The 22864-nt window shown below is 45.9% G+C and overlaps 1 protein-coding gene across 1 annotated transcript in view; it reads right to left on the reverse strand.

Moving 5' to 3' along the window:
* LOC121657812 (collagen alpha-1(XXIII) chain-like) overlaps nucleotides 1-22864 on the reverse strand; it is a gene marked incomplete at its 5' end in the record, with an annotated part of 188572 nt that overhangs the window by 15254 nt on the left and 150454 nt on the right. Inside the window, 16 exons of the mRNA XM_042013933.1 lie at nucleotides 76-102; nucleotides 955-996; nucleotides 1341-1412; nucleotides 1753-1842; nucleotides 2327-2371; nucleotides 3118-3171; nucleotides 4676-4753; nucleotides 5222-5266; nucleotides 6471-6533; nucleotides 7109-7153; nucleotides 8284-8310; nucleotides 8740-8766; nucleotides 9272-9307; nucleotides 15769-15795; nucleotides 16437-16463; nucleotides 18315-18341. Of these exons, the coding sequence (XP_041869867.1) occupies nucleotides 76-102; nucleotides 955-996; nucleotides 1341-1412; nucleotides 1753-1842; nucleotides 2327-2371; nucleotides 3118-3171; nucleotides 4676-4753; nucleotides 5222-5266; nucleotides 6471-6533; nucleotides 7109-7153; nucleotides 8284-8310; nucleotides 8740-8766; nucleotides 9272-9307; nucleotides 15769-15795; nucleotides 16437-16463; nucleotides 18315-18341 (732 nt within the window). The remainder of the gene's footprint in view (nucleotides 1-75; nucleotides 103-954; nucleotides 997-1340; nucleotides 1413-1752; nucleotides 1843-2326; nucleotides 2372-3117; nucleotides 3172-4675; nucleotides 4754-5221; nucleotides 5267-6470; nucleotides 6534-7108; nucleotides 7154-8283; nucleotides 8311-8739; nucleotides 8767-9271; nucleotides 9308-15768; nucleotides 15796-16436; nucleotides 16464-18314; nucleotides 18342-22864) is intronic.

The raw sequence follows: 22864 nt of genomic DNA on the forward strand, positions 1-22864 counted from the left end.
TGACAGGCCTTTGTGGGCCTGTAAATAATGCACTGGCAGCTGGGAAACTGGGTGACATTTCATTTATTGACTTACTTTAGGCCCCTGGATTCCTGGAGGACCCTGTGGGAAAGACAGTGGTGCATTTGAAAAAACCCAGAATTTAAAAACATACCCGAAACTTTCCTTCCCAAAACCATTTCTTGCTCAAATTACAGGCTGACAATGGTCAAGTATTTCTTTTCAAAACAGGTAGCAATTTATTTTGTTCTCCAATGTCAAATCAAGGGGCAGGGGAACTGAAAAGGAGCACTCTGTGTAACAGGACAACACAAGCTTTGGAGTGAGAGCCCCCAAAAGCTTTGCTGAAGAAGTGACAGGAAGCTCTGGGGGGTGGCATTATGCCACCAGAGCCCTCCACACCTGGGCAGGGCTGGGATACCTCCCAGGCTGTGAATGCCACCTGAAATGCCACCTGCTTTTGAAGCATGGTCTCTCAAGGTGAACCTTGGACCCCACAGAGGTATCCCAGCCTTCCCAATGTCCTTGACAACTTCTTTTGGAGCATTGTGGGCACCAAACCCCTTCAATATCTCCATCAAAAGTGCTCTGTGTGTTCATCACCACCTGCACCCTCTTCCAGTGCAGCTGATGGCAGAAAACTTAATGACTTGGGTGAATTTAGGGGAATAAAGACACTGTCATGGTTGGGAACAGATTTTCCCATTCCACAAGATTTTATCTTTTCTCCATCCCAAGGAACAACTTGGTTTTTGCAAAATGAGCCACGAACTCTGATGTACTCTCCTAAATCAGGTGCTCTCATTTCTCCAAAGCCAGGTCAGACTGTAGCACTTCCCTGATGTTTTTCCCAGATTCGAAACAGCCCTCAATGATTAAACAGAACAAACCACCCTTGTCCTTATCTAATCACATACAATAACAAATCTTCAGGAATCACTTCCAGAGTCCTACCATAGGGCCAGGTAAGCCAGGGGGTCCAGGCTCAGGTATGATCTGCAGAAGGGAATTAAACAGCACATTAACAGGGCTAGGCAAGAGAGAAGATGGTTCAGGAGAGGAAACCTCACGAAGCCCAGAATCATGATTTAATGCCCAATTAATTATAACATCAGCATCCAATATCTCAACCACCAATACAAAATCTAAAGTAACTTTGTAGTGCCAAGTATGCAAGCTGCTCTTCCCTAATGAATAAACCCCATTTAGACACTTCCGAAAGTTCTTGTAGAAAACAGTTGGGTTTTGCTGATGGATATGGGACTGGTGGGTCCATCCTGCACCCCCAACTTTGCCTGATCCTGCATCATGAAAGAGACTTTATGTTGCCAAGATCTTACATGATTATTCTGCAGACACGGTGACCCGGTGTCTCCTTTTTCTCCTTTGTCTCCTTTTGGCCCTTCTGCTCCCTGAAAGATAAAAGTGTAACACTGATGTGCTGCATCTTCCAGGAAAGCAAAAATGAGAGAAAAATAGGTTTGTCTCCCTCTGAACACCAGCCTTGGCTCAAGCAAAGCTCATGTTCATCTCCAGGGGACTTTGAAGAAATATTTTCTCCTCCTTGATACATTCTGAATAAGCTGATTAGAAATGGAAATTCAAAGCTCCCACCTCCACCAGCTCCACAGTAAGGTGGTGTGGAGAGGTCATTGCTTAAATCAGCCAACCCAGCCCCATTCTGAGCATTTGCAGAAATCAGTGCATTAAAGAACCAAGAGCAGAGGGACAGGGACAGACAAAGGGACGTACCGGGGGACCTGCTGAGCCCATTTCTCCTGTCTCTCCTTTCTGCCCCATGATCCCTGTGCTGCCCTGGTCACCCTTTGCTCCTTTGGGACCCTGGAAGTTGAGAGAAAACAACATGTTTAGGAGAAAACTCGGAAAATAACCCCCCACAACAGCCACTTCTGCCTTTCTGCCGCTTCCCTCTGCATCGCAGCGTGAGCTCACCAGAACATGTTTTAACGTTCAACCTCACAGATGCCAATTTTGAGGGTGCAGCAGAATTTGGCTGGGCTGCAGGAGGGATTGCAGCCATTTGGGGTTGGGAAGGTTGACAAAAAAAATTTGAGACAGCATCTGATGAACTGCTTGTAAAAGGAGCCCCTTTATCTTGGCAGACGCAGCCACAAGCAGCATTGGCACGCCCAGAGCAGAGCAGGGGCTGCAGGCAAAGGGCCATCAATTCAGAGAGACACAGCTGACACTACACAGCAGAGCTCGCTTCTGGCAGCCTGGATTTGCTTTTCACAGACACACAGGAAGCTTCCTTTTCATTTGGCTCCTGGCAAGGTCTCGCTCAATCCAGCCGTGCCCCGCTCACCTTTTCACCATCCATTCCAGGTGGACCTGGCAAGCCCAGCTCTCCCTGAAGGGACACAAAGAAAGAGGAGCCCATGGTAAATTAAATTAAGAACTCATTTCGGGAGAGCATTTTGCAAGAAAATGGGTTATTCACACACAATTGTTGTGGTTACGGGTTTGCCTCTGCCAGGCTCAGGACCAAGGAGGTGTCAGTGACACACTAGCATCACCAGCTGATCTGAATATTGACAGAGAGACCTCAAAATGCACTGAAATCCTGCCCCATCCCGTTCTTTCAAGAGCTACTTTTCTGCAAATTACATTCTTCTTTTTAAGAAACTACAGCTGGCTGCAGGTTACAGACTATTGCTTGTGAAGCAGGAGGACAGCAGGTCCTGGGATATGGTGCTGGAGCAGTAAGCAGCACACAGGGAGGGTGGGAATGAGGGTGGCTCAGCACAGCCATGGGACTGCTAGCCCCTCTCATGACTGCTTCTCCCACTTCTGCCTCCTGCCACAGACAATGAGGCAGTCTCAGAGGGGCTGGGATTTTGTCTGTCAGGTGCGGGACTGGGACTGGATTCGTTTCTGGGACAGCATCCTCTGGAAGAGGCTGAAGGCCAGAGACAGGTCAACAACATTTTGGCTTTTGTGTGAAAGACACCTTTTTTTCAGCCAGAGAAAGGGCAAAATATCACACACATAGCCTCAAACTCCTCTGCAGGCCACTTCAACTGCCTTATTTTGGATTGGGAGACTCTTCATGGAGAGCTACTAATGACTGTGTTGCTTGGCAGAGATCAGGCTCACCTTGGGACCTGGAGCACCTTGGGGGCCTGGTGGCCCTTGGGGACCTGGTGGACCCTGAAACACAGTAAACAAAACAGGCTTGATCATGACTTGCATGAACATGGCACGCTGTCCTCGTGCTGTGGGGATGAGCTGGGAGCAGCTGTCAGTCAGAATCTGCAAGAGACACTTGGGTGAGTTCAGTGGAGATGAATTCAAACACTGAGATGAGCTCAACTGACACAGAGTGACCCAAGGTCCCTCTGCCACGGGGTTGTTCATGCAGAACAGAACACAATGGCAGCGGGTCAGGTGTACAGCTGCAAAGACATGGATTCAGAGGCAAAATGCCTTTAGCTGGAGGTGTGACCCCAGATCTGGTGGTCTCTTTTTTCATCCTGCCCACTCCAACCAACCAGCCTGGGAAGCAGCATCCTGCTGAAAGCAGTGTCAGCCAGCCAGGGAGGTGCAACTAAAGAGGGGAAACAAAGGAGGTTGTGTGCACTAACAACAGGAAAACCTTGCACACTTAAGTAATTTTTCCTGGGCACTGCTGGATGCAAAGACCACAAACCACCTTGAGATGAACAAATATTTTCCAACTTGCAAATTATTTCAAGCAGCAAAATTTGATGAAAATCAGATGAAAACCAAACCAGTATCATATCCTCAAGCACCTTTCTCCATGGCTACACACTCAAATGCTGTTACATTTAGTCACACTGGAAGCCTTTCCAGAGCCTTGCCCACGAGACAGGTCAGTGCACAAACACTGCAAACAGTGAATAAGCAGGAAAACAGCAAAGTTAGTGAGGTTCAGTGAGGTGCCCCTCAGCAGTCTCTGCATGCAGAACATCGGACAGGGTCTGGGTCCAGCAGATGAAGCCTCCAGATGTTTGATGGAGCCTCTCCAACCACTGCACTCCACAAACTCTACTCTGAAAGCTGCGTGCAACGCGGACATCTGGCAAACGGAAATTACCAGCACTTTGTGTATCCCTGCAGCCTGTTATAAAACAATTAGGATGGTTCTCAAATATGTCTGTAATTAAGTATTTATTCTATTCAGCTTATTTCATCCTAATGATAAGGTCAGGGCACTGTTCAGTTGGGCATGTTAAGGCTTGGGTGCCATTCCACATCCCGACTGCTGCTTGCAGAGGATGTGCAGTGACAAGAACAGCTCCACACCATACCACGGGAATCACACCCTGCTGCTGGCAGCATTTAAGCTGTAATGTGGCTGCTCACACCCTTTGCATCAGGTGTTCATGTCACAGGTGTATCAGGTTGCTTTTACCTGCAGAATGTTAACTCACATCCCACAGCTGGATCCCATGAGCCTGAGCTCACAGCCTCAAGTTCCAACACTGTCTTTGCTGCTACACCCTAAATATCCTCAGCCCCCAGATGCAATCAGCTCTTTCTCCCTCCAAACCAGCTCTGTGCCAAAACAGAAATCTCAGGAGCCTGAGACAGAGGACAAGGATGGACATGTCACAATGTCACTGTGGCAGAGCTTGGCAGGTTTCAGTCCTTTCCCATGAACTGCAGGACTCAGCCTTGGTGCAGGGCTTACCTTGAGTGCGTCCAGGATTCGGCCGTCGTAGTCGATCACGACGGTGTCTCCTTGTTCCCCTTTCAGCCCGGGGGGACCCTGCAGCCAGGGATGAATCCTATTTAATGTTACAGCACTGAAAGGAGGCTGGTATGAAAGCAAAGACCTGACACGCAGCGTTTGGGGATTATCACCTTACAAACACCCTGGGTTTAACCAGTCCTTAGTCTGACAGCTGGAACTGTCAAACCTCAAAAGGCCATCAATTTGTGAAATGGAGAAGTGCATAAAAATCCTCACTTGATTACCCCTATTCCCAGCTTCCCTCTTGAAAAAAAAGAGGGTCACAGGATGGTCATGTGGATAAGAAAATTGGACTTGACTGATTTCCCATGTCAGCATTCAGTACCTGTGCAATCATTTGTTTAAATATGTACCATCTCTATTTTCTCACACTGAACTGGTCCTGAAGCTATTCATTCACATACTAAGGAGCAAGATGTGGTGGGGAACAGCTATGGTTGAGACAAATACACAACTGCAAACTGAAATCATGAACATCCATACCCGGGGTCCAATGGAGCCAATTCCTCCCTTCTCACCAGGTTCACCCTGAAAATCAAAAATCACATTTTTTTTCCAAAGAGACCAAGGAAAATATAAAATATTTATTCTAAAAATACTGTACCCACCCATAAGGATATGCTTTACATTAAGAAACAGTATGACACCAACAAGGGACTGCTTCTCCTTGCAGAAAATAGATTTGACCTGAGAGCAAATATGTTTTGCAAAAAACAATGTTGGTATAACAGCAAGAGAAGTAAGAGAAGGTCTCATTGCAGGGGGAGCAGAGTGGCCAGCTCGGGGCTGAGCTCCAGCTCCTTGTGCTGGTTCCACATGGCTCCCTTTGCTTTAGGCTGAGTTTTGCATGTGGAAAGCTTCAGCTGAGATGCTTAAACCAATTTCAAGGGTGAGTTCAAGGAAAAGTTCTGTGCCAAGTTGATCCTTTCATTCTTCCTCTTTTTTATATTCCCCCCTCCCCTCCTTTTCATTTTTTTTTTTTTTTTTTTTTTGGAAAGTTGGCAAGGTTTAAAAAGTCATAGTACTCTTACAGCAATGACCTGAAATTCGGTTCAGGATTCAAAAGATGTCCCACTTGTCATACCCATGTTATTCCCCTTGCTGACCAAATTAAAGTGCTCCAAAAAGTAAAAAATGGTAAAGACGTATAGAAAAAAACCCTAAATTCAACCAGCACTGCTACTCTGGTTCTAGAAAAAAATTACTAAGGTTCACCAGAACCCATTTTATTCCTTACACACATTTTCTTGCCCAATAAGGGAACACAGCTCTTTGATATAGAAAATATTAGTGCATCCAGATCCTATTAAATATAAAGCAGTTGAGGGTGTCCGGGTCTCCTCGCCACCACTTAACAAACCCAGGTTAATTGCATCTCTCAGCAGTTTTGGAGGTCAGGAGGACAGGACAGCTCTCAGGTGCTTGGGGCTCTGAAGCAATGCCACAACCATCAAAAACATGGGATCAAAATGTGATCAGAGTTCTACCTTTTCTGAGGAAAAGGCAATTCAATGGAAAATGTGCAAGTAGATGACTTACAAACTCTTATACTGATCTCTGCTTGAAGCCAGCTTTCATCAAATCACCAGGAAAAGGTAAAATACTCTTAATATCCCTCATTTTGTGTCAGTTTTGGCACTTTATGAGCCTTTTAGAAGGCAAAGGCCCAAAACACTCAGCTAGAAGCCTCTGCCTCAGCAGTGCTGTGCCCAGAGATCCAGCTTTTCTTTACCTTTAGTCCTGGGAAGCCATCTGTGCCATTCTCTCCCTTGGGACCCACGCTTCCTTTTTCTCCCTGAAAACAAAGCCATTTAGACAAATGATATACAGGGAGGATGGAGAACAGATTTCTTCAAGTTATCATTTTCTTGATTTATCTTCATTTTACATACACAAAGGAGCAAAGCTCTGCTTTTAGCTGTAAAACACATCACCTTGCCAAGGTGCAAACGGGGAGTTTTTGAGATAAAAATGAAGCTTTCAGATTCAGCAGCTTGGCTATGGGTGGTGTGTTCAGCCATGAAACTGGCCCTAAAACCACAACATAGAATCATAAAATCACAATGTTTTGTGTTGGAAGGGGTCTTGAAGATCATCCAGTACCAACCCCCTGCCATGGGCAGGAACAACTTCCACTGGATCAGGTTGCTCCAAACCCCATCCAACCTGGCATTGGACACTTCCAGGGATGGGACAGCCACAGCTTCTCTGGGCAACCTGTGCCTCACCACCCTCACAGTTTGTTGATCTTTTTCCTCATCAGAGGAGAAATGTTTCTCAACCTGCCCTGACTGTGATATGGAGCCAAAAACCAGGCAGCAAAAGATGCTGCTCAACACATGCAATAGATGGACACGGAGTGGAACGTACCTTAGGGCCCACAAGTCCTGGTTCCCCAGGGATCCCATCATCACCCTGATGAAATGAAATATAAAAAGTGAAATACACAGAGCTTGTACACACTTATCAGGTTCCAACACATCATTTCACCTCACTGAGTGTTGCACAGACCTGAAACCCACTCAGGTTTGCAGAAGACCAGGGGAGAGCTGCAGCAAGGAGCCCAACAGGTTCCAGTGTAGCCCCCTGCTCCCACCCATCCCTGCCTCTGCCTCTCCTGCTCCTGCGAGGGTGGATGGGCATCTTCCAGAATTTGGTTACATCAGGCCCTGGCAAAGGTCTTGTCCTACTTTCAACAGAAATACTAAATTCCTTTAGGCCTTTTGGGTCCCAAAGACCTCCTGTAAGCTGCCAGCCATCCTCATGGACTTCATCACAAGTCACCAACACCCTCTGCCAGGAGAGGTTTTCTGGTTTTGCTTGTGCTTTGTTGTTCTCCTGGAGTAAAACCACTTAATGGGTGCTGAAGAGGTCAGTTTTACCAGCCAGTTATAAAATTTTTAAGCCAAATTCTGGCCTGAAAAACACCCATGGCCAAACCTGGTTTGGGGCAAATCAGTAAGAGGGAAAGGCTGGGCCCTGTCAGTGGTTTGACTTCACTTAAAGGCAGTGATTTATCCACTTCTCAATGGCACCACCGGGAGAAAACATGGGGAGCTTGGACATGTGAATCTCTCGCAGTCCTCAATGCCACACCCAGCAGCATTCCTGGCCTTCAAGGGGACTTCTCCCATGGGGCTGCAGTGCTGCATGGTGATGGCCATCCCAGGGCCCTTGGTCGGAGAACATCCTCCAGGCACATCTTGGTTCATTGAATTACTGGAGAAAAAGGCTCAGGACCTACTGCTTTGCTTGGCATTTGCTGTTTTATTCTTTGTCTATTGGGCAGATGTGGCTGCAGCTTCTGGCTGGCTCGTGGAAATGAAAGCCAGGCTGCAGGCACAGCCATGCCCAGCTCCAGGACCACATGGACATGAAACCGAGGGAACACAAGGGAAGAGTTGCTGTGGACAGCCACGACCACAGCTTCTACACCAGTCTCTGGCAATGGTTGTCCTAGCCAAGCACAGAGCAAAGCAAAGCAAAAACCATTAAAAATAATAATTAAAAATAAAAAAAATAAAAAAAAAAAAATCACCATTTACCTTTTTCCCTTGGACACCAGGCTCACCCTTCAACAGCAATGTCAACAGAAGAGGAAGAAATTTAGGGACATAACAGAAAATAAAGCCAATTATGTGGATAGTCAAAATTAATTGTAAAATTGATTTTAAAATTAATTTAAAAATTAAAATACTTGGCTTGTGATGATCATATTTTTCCCCCTGAAATGCAAGAAAGCACATTCCCACAGCACAGCAGATTCCAGCCCCCTGCAGCTACCTCCACCCCCATTTCTAGGTTTGAGCACGGGCAGTGGATGTGATATTGAGGAAGAGACATATTTAGGCTTTTACACCCCCAGTCAATGCCTTGAAATTTTATATCTGGTATATACAGATGAGTTGAAGTCCTCTATAAAATGCTTATTTTCATCCCTACTCCTCTTATGCAGCATTATTTCAAGAATTCATGTTAAAATTAGACAGATTATTACCCACCTTTGGTCCTGGAGGTCCTCTGGCACCCTGTTGAATACAAGAGTGATTGGTTTACTTGTTTGACAACTGAGTGTAACAGGATTAAAGCATTTCTAAGAGTATGTTAATTCCAAGAAAAAGAAATGACACAGATGTCAAGTTCTCATCTTCCCTTACAAATACAGCTGCATTTGTTCTCTGTGCTCCAGTAAATAATAGCCTTTTATGGCTCATGTATTTTATGTATAATAAGCACCTTTTTATCCAACTCGGACCTTAGCAAATTGGTTACAATGCCATGTGGCTTCAGAGGGACAGAAGTCAGGATACAGGAGCACCACATCCCTCCAGAAGAGCCAAGGGGACACAAAAACCGGCCTCTTTTCTCCCAGGTAGCCCTGGACAAACATCCATTTTAGAGTACCCATAATTTCATGTGGGGTTTTTTGTCCTCCATAAGCTACAACACAAACCCACTTGCTGCAGTGAGCTGAAGGGTGATGTACAGTGAGGGTGAGGGGCACACACACAGACACTTCTGAGCAATACTGACCATGACTCCATCCTCTCCCGGCTCGCCTTTGAAACCCTGCAAAAAATAAAATGACCAACATTGAAACTATTACCTCTCATTCTCCAAAATACTCAGCAATAATTAGAAAGTTTCACTGCATTATGCTTTAGCCTATTTTTTTATTAAATAAATTGCCAGTGGTCTTCAGATTTGCAACAGGTCATCCAAAGAGTACAGACTGGGAGATCTCCCGGCTCTGTGAGGTACAACCAGCACCTGCAAATACACACCCCAGGTCCAGCTCTTTGCTCCAAAACTTGAGATGGAAGGTCCCCTCCTGCTCCCTTGCCCCATACCCCAAGGCTTTGCTCTAGGAGCAGCCTTTGGAGCCCAGCTGTGGCTCAGGCTGGGGACTCAGTGGTTGTGGTGGCAGCACTGGGGAAGGGGACACCCTTCGCCCTCCTGTCCCTCGCAGGGTGGGAACTGCCTGATATGTGCTCGCTGCGCATCTCCCGTCCTTACAGGGGAGCCTGGAGGTCCTCTTGGGCCATCCTTTCCTGTGTCACCAGGAGGCCCTCGGGCACCTGGGGGTCCTGGCGGACCAGGGGGGCCCATGGCTCCATCTCGACCTTGATCACCCTGGAAGAAGTTCACACAGACATGGTGAGACGAAGCAGTGTTGGAAGGGGTGGTCTCAGGGTGTCCATGACACATGCACTGCATCCCTGGGCCACCAGCACCCTGGCCTCTGCTGTCCTAGAGGAGTTTAACTGCAGCTTCCAGCTGGGAAAGCTGAAAGTGAGCTCATGGCCAATTTATGCCATTTGGGTCTGATTCCTCAGCCAGGATTGTGCTCAATGCCTTCCAATGAGATTTAATCTCCTTAAGCCCTTACCCAGTGACTGTCTGCATGGAATCTACCAACCCAACAGCACCCAGAGCACCCCAGGCCCACAACATGCTGGCAGGGAGCATGCACACACTGCCATAGCTCAGTGCACCATGCCAGAAAATCACACAGAAAAAGTGGCAGCGCTTAATCTCATCCTTTACATGCAGCCAAGGTCACGGGTGAACATCCCGAGCCGCTCACACCCTGCGGATTCTGAGTGCAGAGAAGGCGCTGTGTCCCTGTGCGGGTTTGGTGGGTGCCATTCCCAAGGGGAGCATCCCGTGCGGCTCCAGGCTGGGTATCAGCTCCCTGCCCCCCACCAGCCACCACAGCCCAGCCCCGGGGCCGTGGCCCGGCCCATCCATGCGGCTGCACAATGGGAAAGCCTCATGGAAAGGCAGTTTCGTAAATCTTTAAGCGACATCTGGGAGAGTCACCACCGAGGCAGTCAGAGGGCTGTGTTTAATATGTGGTCCACCCTCAAATCAGGGACAAGTATGGGATTTTTCAGAAGTCCTTAAGTGACTTAGCAGCACAAGTCCCATGGCCTTTCACCAAGATCTGGGCTCCTAAATCACTTGCATCATTTTTTATAACACCCAATTGCAAATGCTGAACACTGCAACCAATTATGTCAAGTCTCCCACCGAATTTTTCCTAATTACAATGTCACATTTAGAGTTCAAGGATTTAGATTACTCTAGTTTGAATGCATTTTATTTTACAATACCAACGCTGTTCATATCAACATTTATAGGACTTTGCTGCTTGATACCCAAATCTCACAAATAACCAAATGTTAAAACCCATTAGATTTATGTCTCTCTACTTTGACAATGCCTGCCCCGTGAATTCCAATGGGATTTCAGTCAAACATGCTCCCGACAAGCATCTCTAAATACAGACATTGTCGTGGCAATTTAAAATAGCAACAGTGCACTGTCAGCCAGAAAGGAAAAACAAAAGCAGCTCAAACAATCACAGCAAACCAGTGGCAGCAGTTTTGGTGTCTACCTTGAGCACTCGCCGGCTAAAGACAAGCTGATCATTAGCCAGAAATCCATGATTGAGGTGGGGAAAAACCATCTATATCCAGGGTAAGTGGGAGGCAGAAGAAGAAAGAGCAGCAGTTCAAGATGAAAGCACAGCAGAAGAGTGAGTTTGAAAGACTGTAGCAATATATAACTTTTTTTTTTAATAATTAGCTGATATATTAGAAAGTAATAGCCTAGGTAGCCAACACTGGTGGGTTTAAGGTTCTAGATACACTGGAGCTTTGTAAGCAGGACACAGACTGAGGGAAACAAGTATTTTTTCACTAGATTACTGCACAATAGGACATTCAAAGCAGCTGGGGAAAGGGTTCCCCTACTGCAGAATAAAGAGTATTATTACAGTAAACCCCATAGGGGATGATATATCCCAGCATTTCCCTGAGACCAAATATTGTATTTGTTTTCAGAGGTTCAAATGAATACTGATGTATTCCCAGCCTGCAAATCGCAAATAAATCTTCCAGATTTATATGATGCAAAAACAATGTATTTAGGCTGTGTCAGTAGTCATTGCTATTGTCTTTTAGCCTTTCCACTCATCTATCTAGGGAGAAGCAGTAAGACATTTCCTTTCTCAGGACACCACGTGCATCTCCCTTTCCCCCATTCACCCATCCCTGCCCACATCCACAGGAGAATCAAGAGGGTGGAGTGAAGCCACAAGAAGCCCTGTGGAAACACACAGAAAATCCTCCATGAGGATTTTTGGGGGTTTCTAAGGAACAAACCTCTTGTCCAAATTGCCTAGGAGCTTTTAAACCTTGCACACCAATAACAGATAACCCCAAACCTCAATTTTGGGGTGAATAGTGCACTGGCAAGGCCACCTCCTGCCCAGCCTCCCAGCACAGATATTTTATCACCATCGTGTCAAGAAGAGAAGGGAAAAGTAAAGTCAGATAGAAAAAAACTAATCAACCCCTACCAAGAACTTTTTTCAAGATGTAAAGAGAGGCTTTAAGCTCAATACTCAGTTAAATGCAGCCATTTTTGGGAAGAACAGCACTGAAATACTAAGAAATCAAAATTAATGGGGACACAGAACACTTGCACGTGGACAGGTCCTCCAAATACTACAGAAACCACCAAAAAGACTCTACTGAGAGCAAAGGGTTTTGTGGCAAACAGAAGGGACACAGTTCAGGGGCTCATTATGTGCATAAAGTACACAACAGCATAAAGTGGGATTTTTATAAAAGCCCACAGAGCAAAACGGGAACTGAAATTTTTTTCTTGTCCCTCAGACTGGTAAGCATCATCCAAATAAGCATGTCCCAAGCCTATCTGTTTTAATGGAAAACAACAATCTGCATTTGCTCTGAGGCCAAACACACCATATCCCACCAAATCCAGCCATCACACATTTCATTTTAAACAGCCCCTGTTACAGATGGGCTCATGAAAGGTGAGCAGCCCTGAGGGATAGTAAGTAGAGAGGCACCACCCCTGGTTCAAGAAACATTCAGGCCATAGAGAGCCAGGCTGCAGGAGAGGGGTTAAGTGTGATGGTTACATGTTCCTGCTCCACACTTCCCAAAGCTTCTGGTTGCAAGGCACTGGGCTAACAGGCCATTGGATCTGACCCCGTGTAGCAATGGAATACTGGAGCACAGAAACCTTGAACACTGGTAATTTTCAGCTTTAGAGTTCTCGATGTAGCCATTTCAACCTAGTACTCCAAAATAAGCAAATAATAAAAGTATCCATAGGCGTCTGTTGACTGGCACAGAGAGCCCTGCAGGATGCTTCCTGTGCTGAGTTTTTATCAGCAGTGTGAGCTTGTCAAGCACTTAAAATTTTGCAGAAAATAAGGGAGAAAAAGCTCCTTTTATGTCTGCACTGTGGCTGCAGAGTTTGTTCAGCCATGCCAGCATTTTGCCCCCGGCAGCTCCGGATACAGGAGATGCTGGAGCCATCTCCATCAGCACTGGCCATGGGCAGGCACGTGCCATGTGGGCCACTGCAGACAGAGCATTTCTCTCACCAGCTGGGGCTCATTTTCTCCCTCTGGAGAGCAAACCTGGTGCTGCTGCCACAGGCGCTGTGCATCCGCCGGCCCAGATGTGCAGAGATTCCTCAACCCCATCATTTGTCTGAACATCTCATCTGTCAGTACGAACAAGATCACCCAGCTAAGTTCATAAATCCAGAGCAGTCAGCCCAGTGCTGGCTCAGGGAGCAAGTCAGGCACATAAAACCAGTCCTTTCCAGGGGTGCAGCAACATATTTGATTGTGAGAGAGAAGCACAGGCACAAATATCAGGGCACAGCTGTCCCAGCCTTGGCAGCATCCTGCTTCAACTCCCTCTATTCTCCCAAGAGCAGAGGGGATCTGTTATTGATTTCTCCCTGTAAATACACTTCCATGCATTCTGTCAGTACATTTGGGCACATTTGTTCCCCACCCTGAGCAGGTGAGGCTGCAGAGCATCCTCCCTCCCTCATGCTGCTTACAACAATGAGCATTCAGTGATTAAGACAACCCAAGGTGATCTCCTTCCTCAGCTTTCCAAAATCACCATCCAACATCAGCCATCAGGCACACTCCCACATGTAATAATCTCTATTTTTGTCCACGCTAGTGGCAGGTGCTTATTACAGAAAGAGAAGCAGTGCAGACATGAATATATTCAGTAGCTAATCCCTAATTGCCATCACCTCACTCCCACCACAGACAGTCCCTCCAAAGCCATCCCAAGGATTATTCTCTTTGAATCCATCATTCCTAATGACAGTGTTTTAGTGTTCACTGACACTCTATCCCCATTCCACCGCCCTTGGACATGACCATTTATAAGGAAGAGGGCACTGGATACAGTCCTAATTATTTATCTTCCCATTGATGCAGCAAGTTGCATTGACACATCTTTCAAAATCAGCTAAACAAAGCCACCACTGAAACTTGAGGAATAAAACAGATTAAATTCAGAAATAAAAAGTAATCTGGACCAGATGGTATTAAGAAGTTTTGCCTTCTATTCACAACCCTGAGTGTCTGGAGACATAAAGGGAGCTATTTTCAAAGTCAGGCACCTGTTTTTAGGTCTACTTGTGCATGGTTCTGCCAGGCTTTTTTCTCTCTCTTTTCTCCCAAATTGTTTTTGAGCCTTTTTCTCACTGTTGTGCAAAAAGTCATAATTAAATCAAAAACTGAAGCAAAATCTGGACAAATGCAAATCAGGACAAAAAACCCCACCCCAAAACGCAGCACATTTTTCTTGGTAGATGAAAACAAAGGACAAGTGTTACCTTGAGAGCTGGTACCTGCCCTGCAAGTCCAGACAGAGCCTGTCCCAGAGCATCTCCTGCAGCAGGAGGTGAATTCCACAGCACCTGGCAGCACAGAGCCTTTGGAGCCTGAGCAGCACCTCCTGGCATCTCTCGAGTTGCCAGCCCCAAAGTCACCCACAGCCCTGGCCAAGGAGTGAAAACTCACGTCCCTGTGCTGCTGAATCACCTCTTAAAGCCTCTTCTGAGTACGTGGGTGTGCACTTAGACAAAGTGAGACCTTATGCTGAGCCCCTCCTTTGCCACACGGGCTGTAAATCTATGTGAGACATTTTAGGGCCCCTCTGAGCCCCAGGGTGACATTTCCAAACACACCCAAGGCAATTGGGAGCTGCTTCAGAATATGACACTAACTTCATAAAGTGAGTTTACAACCTCCAGGGAAGGAAGGAAAAAAAAAAATCTCTGAGGCATCTCTACTCAACATTAACCACTGAGGTCCTGGTTATGTTTCCAGCAACGACATCTAACCCAGGTCAGCCAGCTCTTGGGTGCCAGCTCCAAACCCAGCCTCTGCACGGTCACCTGTACGCCAGGATTCCAACACATGCACACAATGGTGTTTCCAGCAGGTGCCCATAACCCACAGACAGCCACACCTCAGAAATTCCTCTGCAACAGAGCCCACACCTCGTGGTGAAACCTCCCATCTCATCCCCAACATGGGCCACATCCCCATTCTGTCCTGTGGAGACCTGTCCTGATTTACTTCAGTAAATCCCAACTTCATGCAGCTCCATGAGAGCCATTTCCACAAAATTCCATTGATTTCTGTGTGCTATAGCCAAAAGAGTTTTCCCTCATCATACAGTTACTTTAAACCCTTTATTTTCAAAGGCAGCCTGGATATCACCTGGATGTCATCCTGCTCCCAGGTGGGGAGCTCAGCAAGGGAGGAGGAATGTTCCATCCTGCACAACTCTGTGCTGGACCTCTCCCTTGGGACACCAGGTCCTACCCCCACGTACTAGTGCTCTAATGCCAACAAAAAAGGAGCACAGCCTCAAGAGAAACTTCAGGAGAAACATGGAGTCTGTCTCTGACACTGGAAGAGGAAGCCAGGGAGGAGAAAGTTCAGTAGAAGCAAAACCCTTCATGAGGTACCCAAAGATCTTCGATTTTTTTTTCCTCATGGCCAAAGTTAGGAAAACCACCACCACAAAGAGCTCCAAAGGCAAAATTAAACGTTTCCACAACTGTTACCATACTGTTTACAGCAAGGTTGCACAAAGCTTTGTTTTGTGCAGTGACTAAACCCAACCAAATTTTAGAATAAATTAACATGCTGTGTCACTACCTACCCTTGGGCCGATGTCTCCTGCTTCCCCCTGCAAATCAGGAAAAACAGCAAAGGGTCAGAGTTCAAATATCAACCCTGAAGGACTGAACACGGGTACAGCACACAAGGGAAGTGGCAAGAGTCCTATTGCTTAATGTATTTAAAATGAGGGAGGAGAAGGGTTGGAGACAACACAATAGGGAAAGACTCTGCCCTGGCAGGCAATGAAACAGATAATAAATCAGAAATAGCAGTTTGTTTCCAACTCTAAGGCTCCCCTAGCAACTGCTTATGTCCTTCACATGTGAAAATTAACTTCACTTTCAGTAATGACCTTCTTTGGCTGCTCTGATTTCATGGGTGTCATGCAAACACAGAGCGATGGAGCCCAGATCTCTTGGAGGAATGAGGAGAGTTTTACGCCACTCTCATGACTCTTAGGGGCTTACCAGAACCCTACAGCATGGGTGAGCTTTAACACCATAGTTGTTCCCCCTAATTTTTTGCAAATTCTTCCTGTCCTCCCCTTCCTGGGGCTTTTCCAAGAGCAATGTGAGAACCCATTTTTACAGCTCCACATCCCAACAAAACCCAGCTGGGCTATTGGGACAACCCGAACTTGAAGGAATTACAGCCACTGGAGGATATACAACTGCTTCCCCAAAATCCATCTGTTAATGCAGCCTTTACCTTTTCCCCTTTTGGTCCTGGAGGTCCCTGGAAACATATAAGAAGAATCCAAGTTAAGGCGCTGTAGAATCACCAATGCACATGACAAAACCAAGGAAATTGCATTCATCAATTCACAAACCTGAGCCGCATTCTCCATTATTTTAAGGAATACATACTACTATTTTAAGTTGTGCAGTGCTTGACATGAGCAACACTCTACCAAAAAGCACCCACAAGGTCCTGCCTGCTCCTGCCAGGACAGAGTAGGGAGAAGGACCAGAGCAGGGCAGGCAGTGTGACAGCAGCTCTCTAACACATGACTCTAAATAGATGCAATAGATATCTTGGGGTATTAAATCACTTCTAGAAAAAACACATGCTCAGCATATCATTACAACAATTATACATCTGTTTGAAATAAACAAGGAGGACAGGCTGCTTTCTCTGGCCTATTTGCTGAAGGCATCATTCATCTTCCCTCCAAGCAGCTGACTGTAGGACAGGCAGGCAGAGACACTGCAGCCCCAGAGAGAACCCGAGAGCAACACTTTGATGTGTCTGCTCTGCATGTGCCTTCCAGCACAGAAAAGTACCAAATCTTGGTACCAGTTCACAGTGTGTGCTGAAGTGGGACCCAGTGGGATGCAGTGGGGGAAGGTCAGCAGAGAGGCCAGTGGCAGCAGCATCTGCATTCCCATGCAGCTTCCCTCCCGCTGTTTTTCTCTGAGCAAGGCTGCTGGCCCCTTACTGTCATGAAAGAGATCATGAACAGTCTGGTTTGAGTCTGGCTGTGTGATAAGTTTGCTTTGTCATTAAGATTTCCCCTGCCTCTCACTCGGGATCTCACTCCTGCCCAGCAGTGGCACCCCAGCCCGGGGGTGCAGGGCTGCGCTCTGGGGTCTGACTGCACTGCCAGCATGAGGTTTAGCTAATGAAAGCCAAGCCCTGAGCATCAGGCTGTGAGCTGGCCCTTCCTTCTTTTCTTGTCTAATGCCTTATTTCTAGATTTTATTCACATATCTTATTCTTGGGGTTAGGATAAAAACCAACCACAACAGTGTACAGCTATAACAACACACTCCCTAACTGGATAGAAATAAGTGTCTGGAACAGCTTTTCAATTGCAAAGACTGAATGACTTTTACCCAGTTTGAAACCTCACTTCGTTTAAGACCAGAATTTAAAAAGATTTCATATGGGGCCCTCTAGTGAAGGTGGTGGAAGAGAATGGGATTTGGAGAAAAAATATGGAGCTGTGACCTTCTGTAGGAGCCATTCAGTGGAAAGAATCAGAGCTGGCTAGGGTTCAATTAGCATAAAAATAAAAAAGCCTGTGTTTCTGTAAAATAAGTAAGAAAATAATGAAGCACCTGAATATCCAAAGGGCTTCCAAGCAAAAATGAAGTCAAGAAAACAGCTCATAAATTAATCCAGTCTGCTCCAAAAAGTGGACACTGGGCACCCTCAAGCAGTTCCCAGCTCAGATCCTTTGGAGGAAAATGGAACCCACTTTGGGATCAATTATTTTTATGGTATCACTCTGTAGTGCCAGGAGCACACAACCAAGATCACTGACATTGCTCTTTGAATGTGCTACTGGAGTTTATTCCCCAAATTTGGCCTGATGCTCATCTGCAGTCTGTGCTCGCCGAGCTGGCCCAGGAGGGGAAGAGGCAGCTGAGATGAGCTGACAGGTAAAGAAAAGTTCACTTCCAACTGTGCTGGCCAGCCCTGGCTCAGAATTCAAACTTGCATGGAGTATTTTTCCCAAGTACAATTGTCCCTTCTAAACAGTTATATATGTAGCAATAAATGAGCAATAGCTGAGATACTGCCTATTTATTGTGGAACAGCATGAACAAAGACATGTTATATTTGGCACTTAGTGCTACTTACTGGTTTGCCATCCAAGCCAAGAGGCCCCTGAAGAAGGAAGGAAAAGAGAGTATTATTAAAAAAAAAAAAGGGGAAAAAAATTAATTTACAGACAGCAATATCAGGCATACTCTGAAAGAAACTCTACTTACGTACAGTACAATCTTTGGCTATGATTCTATGATTTACCTAATCCTCCATCCATGCAATCCAGCAGGAAGGTTTCACAGAGGTACAGTAAGAGGCATCAAACAATTTGTAGTGTGAAGGAGCGTGAAAGGAAGCGACAGGATTAGTGACAGGGATAAGGTGACACTGCTCTGGCACTTCGCCTGGGACTCCCTGAGGTTTTGAAAGTCAAAAACAGCAGCAGTAAAACATGCCTGATTTGGTTAAACTGAGCAGATCCAAGAGTGATTCACATCGACCTTGGATCTGAACCATTTATTTTTGCTAAAGCATTCGGTTATCCCAGCTCTTCCTTAGGTCTCCTGTTTCTAGGGCTGCTGTATGAATATGGAAAATGTTTAATTCCACAGCATTTCTGGCACTTAAGCCATTAATTAACACCAAACCACTGAATGTGTGGGGCCAAAGGAAACATTGCTTTTGATGAGGGATGTGTGGAGGGAGGAAGCATAGGTGCTCTAAGGCCAAAGCAGCCCCTGTCATCAGCTGGCACTTCTGGGGACAAGAGACACACACGAGTTACTGTAAATCCACTGCCTGTGGCAAATGCAAGGGCTCCACCTGCAAAGCTGCGCCTTGGGATCAGCTCCTGCTCCCTCCTGCACCTGCCCTGCACAGCCACACGTGTGGAATATGCACATTCTCCTCCCAACATGCTGGGATGAAACATCTCCCACGTTACAGCCCTGGGAACCATGAGGATCTAACAAAGCAAATGGAGTTTGGACTATGGTACAGTGCTAAAGCACCAAGTTCTCTGTATTTCTTAGGGAACTGATTAGGGTGAGTATTTGTAGTTTATCTTATATCTGTGGTGGGGAAATTGAGCAAAGAGACAAAGGTGGGTAAGAGGAGGCCAATGGCTGCATTGAAAGAGCATCGTTCCAGCTCACAGCCATTGATAAGGAATAAATGGCCACTGATAAGGAATAAATCAGTCTGCAATGGCTATGCTGATGGAGCCTGGAATATGAAACTCTGGGGAACACAGCTCTGTTAGGAAAAAGAGGTAAATCCAGATCACCTGGGCAGGTCATCAGTACCTGAGTTACAAGGGATAGGGGACCTGTACAAGAGAAGTTCATGTGAAAATAAATGGGGATTTCTTTACACACGTGAGATTTCTGAAGTGGTCAAACATTGGTTATATTCCTCACATTATGTGGATTTTTTCTCATAAGGAACTATCAGTGCATGAGAGCTACACAGTGGTAATGGAAAATATAAATAAAGCAGTTTTATCTGTTAATGCAAAGGCTTGCAGGTCACAACAAAACTACCCCAACATCTCGTCCATACTTCATCTCACCTCAATTACTTAGATTCTAAAACCTGGGAATGGCATCAGGTTCATGCAGCTTCTTTCCTGGAACTATGATTGTTTGAGGTGATTGATCTGAAGCTCCTGATGCAACTCCCTGACTTCCAGAGGATCAGACATGGGATCTCAGCAGAGAACTGGCAGCACATTCAACTTCTCAGAGGAGTAGAAGTCCCAGAATTATTATTTTTTTCAATATAAAATGCCAGTTCTTCAGCTTTTAGCTATTCTTGTATCAGTCCACAAAGAGACATCCAGAAGCAAAAACAATGGCCTATTCAGAAGATGTTTGGGGGAAAGCATTTAATGCTTGAGAGAAACAATATCCATCAGGGTTCCAAAGGGGCTCTTGGCCAGCCACAGCACTGAATGGACAAGACTTAACACAGACCTTTAAGTGTCTTGTTAGTCTGGGCTGGAGATTTAATTGACTCTGCTCTACCTGCCCAGCCAAATGTCTGTGTGAGCAAGGCAGGGTTCCCAAGAGCAGCCAGGGGATTTCACGGGTAGAGCAGAGAGAACATGTGAAATCTGGGCTGCCTGACTTGACTGCCTGCAAATCTCAGGAGTGCCCATGTGCTGAGAGTGTTATTGTCTTTTATTTGAATTCTCCTCCATGTAATTTTAATTAAAGATGAAGCAATCTCTAATTTATTTGATAAACAAGGAACAGGAAAACAACAAGTAACCCTCTATTCCCTCACTTAAAACTAATATCTATAGAGATTTCATTTTGAGGGGACAAAAATCACTTCCACTTAAATAACCAGGAAAAGTGTATGAAAAAGGAGATTTTTCTCTTTGGACATCCCAAGCAATAGAAAGCATTGCAGTGGCTTTAGGCTGTGCTTTTTGTCCAGGGAGAAATTTCACTCATGCCTTCACCCACTCTTGATCACAGACCTTTGCTCTAAATCACACACACAGCGATCACACTTCACATAATTCTTTACTCACTACATCAAGAGGGGATGAACTTTCTGCCTAGGACCAACACAATGATTTAAGACAAGGTAGAAGGAAAATTTAATCAATTTCCCCCAAAACACAGTTCTGACCAAAACAGTCACTGCACTGGCTAAGTGGGACAAAATCCGTCAATCAAGGGTACTTGAAGGGAGACAACACTGTTGGGGTCCTAGACAACCCCAGAGCCCCCTCCTGGCTGGTAACCAACTCACAGCTCATTTTCTGACCACACACCAGTGAGGACCAGCTGCGTTCAGTGCCTGACCAAACCAGCTCCGTGGGACACCCTCCCCACTTGAAAAGAAAAATTGTTGCTTCAGTTTTGTAAAGAAAATACATCTGCAACATCTGTCTGGAGCCCTCAGGTTGCTGGGACAGGGGGAGCTGGGTTAATGGGGAGAGCTGGTGCCACGGAGCAGAGGTGAGTGATAATTGCAATTACATGCCTTGGTTTCACCCCTCACAAAGAGCAACACAGGCACAGGTGTTCCTGCAGGAATAACGATCCATGGTGATCCAGTGGTGCATCCCCCTTTGTCATCATCCAGGTGAGGACATTATTTATAAAATGTAATATATTTTATGGTATACATCGATGACATATTACTTCATGATATATAGTTGTACCTTGATGCTGAGAATGCAGACATGGGTCAGATAAGATGTCGAAGCTTGAGCAGAGCTTGTTACTGTATCATGTAGTCTTGATGCATGCCTTGGTTTTGCCACACAACATTTCAACTTCAGAGTAAGGGGCTACATTCAGATGCATTTTAAAACAAATTCTGATATATTTTTCATTTTGTTTCAGTAGAAAACTCAGAAGTCTTGAGATACAGCACCAAAATGCCACCTCTCCTTGCAAAAATGAGATTCACCCATTGCTGAGACCAGCTGAAGGCTTGAGAACAGTTTTGAGCTCACCAAAAAGGGAAGATGTGGAGCTTGCAAGCTCTGGTTCCAAAAGCTCTTCCAATAAATAACAAGCATTTCCTATGTACATCACTCACCTCTGGCTCAGAGCAAGCCAAGGTGCCAGCCTGGCTACCTGGCCCTCTGCTGTCCCCGCCAGCGCCCTCACTGCTGCTGGCAGGGATGGACTTGCTCTAGCAGCATTACAGGAATTTTAAGGGGGGAAAATATCTAGGGAAAACAAAGCCAGAGATTATTAAGAGGACAATCCTTCTGAGTTGGGAAATCTTCTCTCATGGTTATTTTTAATGTTTCCTGCTCTGCTAAAAATTAGCACGGGGTCGGAAGGAACCCTGCAGTCAAATTTTGACAAATTCAAAAGGCTGCCTTTCTATCCCTGTGGTTTCAAAAAAGGGTAGAATCTTATATTTTAAGGAATGAATAAAAGAGCATGACAGTATTTTACTACCCCTGCAAAGGGCCCTGGGTCATCTGCAGCACAGCCAGGGAACAGGGACCATCCCTTCCTATAGGCCACGCTGTAAATCCTCACAGGCGGGACAGTGTCTGCTGGCCACGCGGTTCCTCAGCACATTTCTGTGTGAGAAGAAAGCCTTGGCAAAAGCTGTGCCCAAGCGTGCCCTGCCAGACCCGTCACAAGGAAAGTGGAGGAAGGCAGCCAGGTTGCTGTGGCTGCTCCCAGCTTCCCAGCTGAAGGGAAAAGGGAGAAAAGGGACTGGGAAACAAAAAATGAACTGTGAGTCCCCTAAATAGCAGCTGAGAATCACTGGCACTAACTGTGAATAAACAGAGTCCAAGAGGCTTGCTCTGGGATGTCACCTCATCCTCCCTCCCTGAAGTCCTCAGTTCAGAAGGATCAGAAACCCTTACAAAATCACGAGTTTCTACTCCATCCAATACCACCTCTGCTGCGCTAATCGTTCGTCCTTTGAAATGCATTTAAATACATGATCTAATTTATTGTATATTGTTGTTTATTTTTTATCATTATTATTTATGATGCTAGATAAATTTATTACTACATTAAAAAACTTGTGAAGAGTATGAAATCGGTCATACAAGGAATTACCCCAAGCACACACCCCTCACTTTTGTGAGCCTGGAGGAGCCCTGGGCAGGAGGTTCCTCCTTCATCAGCCCTGACTTCTGGGTCTCCGGT

This window comes from Corvus kubaryi, unplaced genomic scaffold, assembly GCF_017639235.1.
Source record: "Corvus kubaryi isolate FWS band 111438036 unplaced genomic scaffold, C.kubaryi_AGA036_p1.0 split1-37374, whole genome shotgun sequence".
Lineage (NCBI taxonomy): Eukaryota > Metazoa > Chordata > Aves > Passeriformes > Corvidae > Corvus > Corvus kubaryi.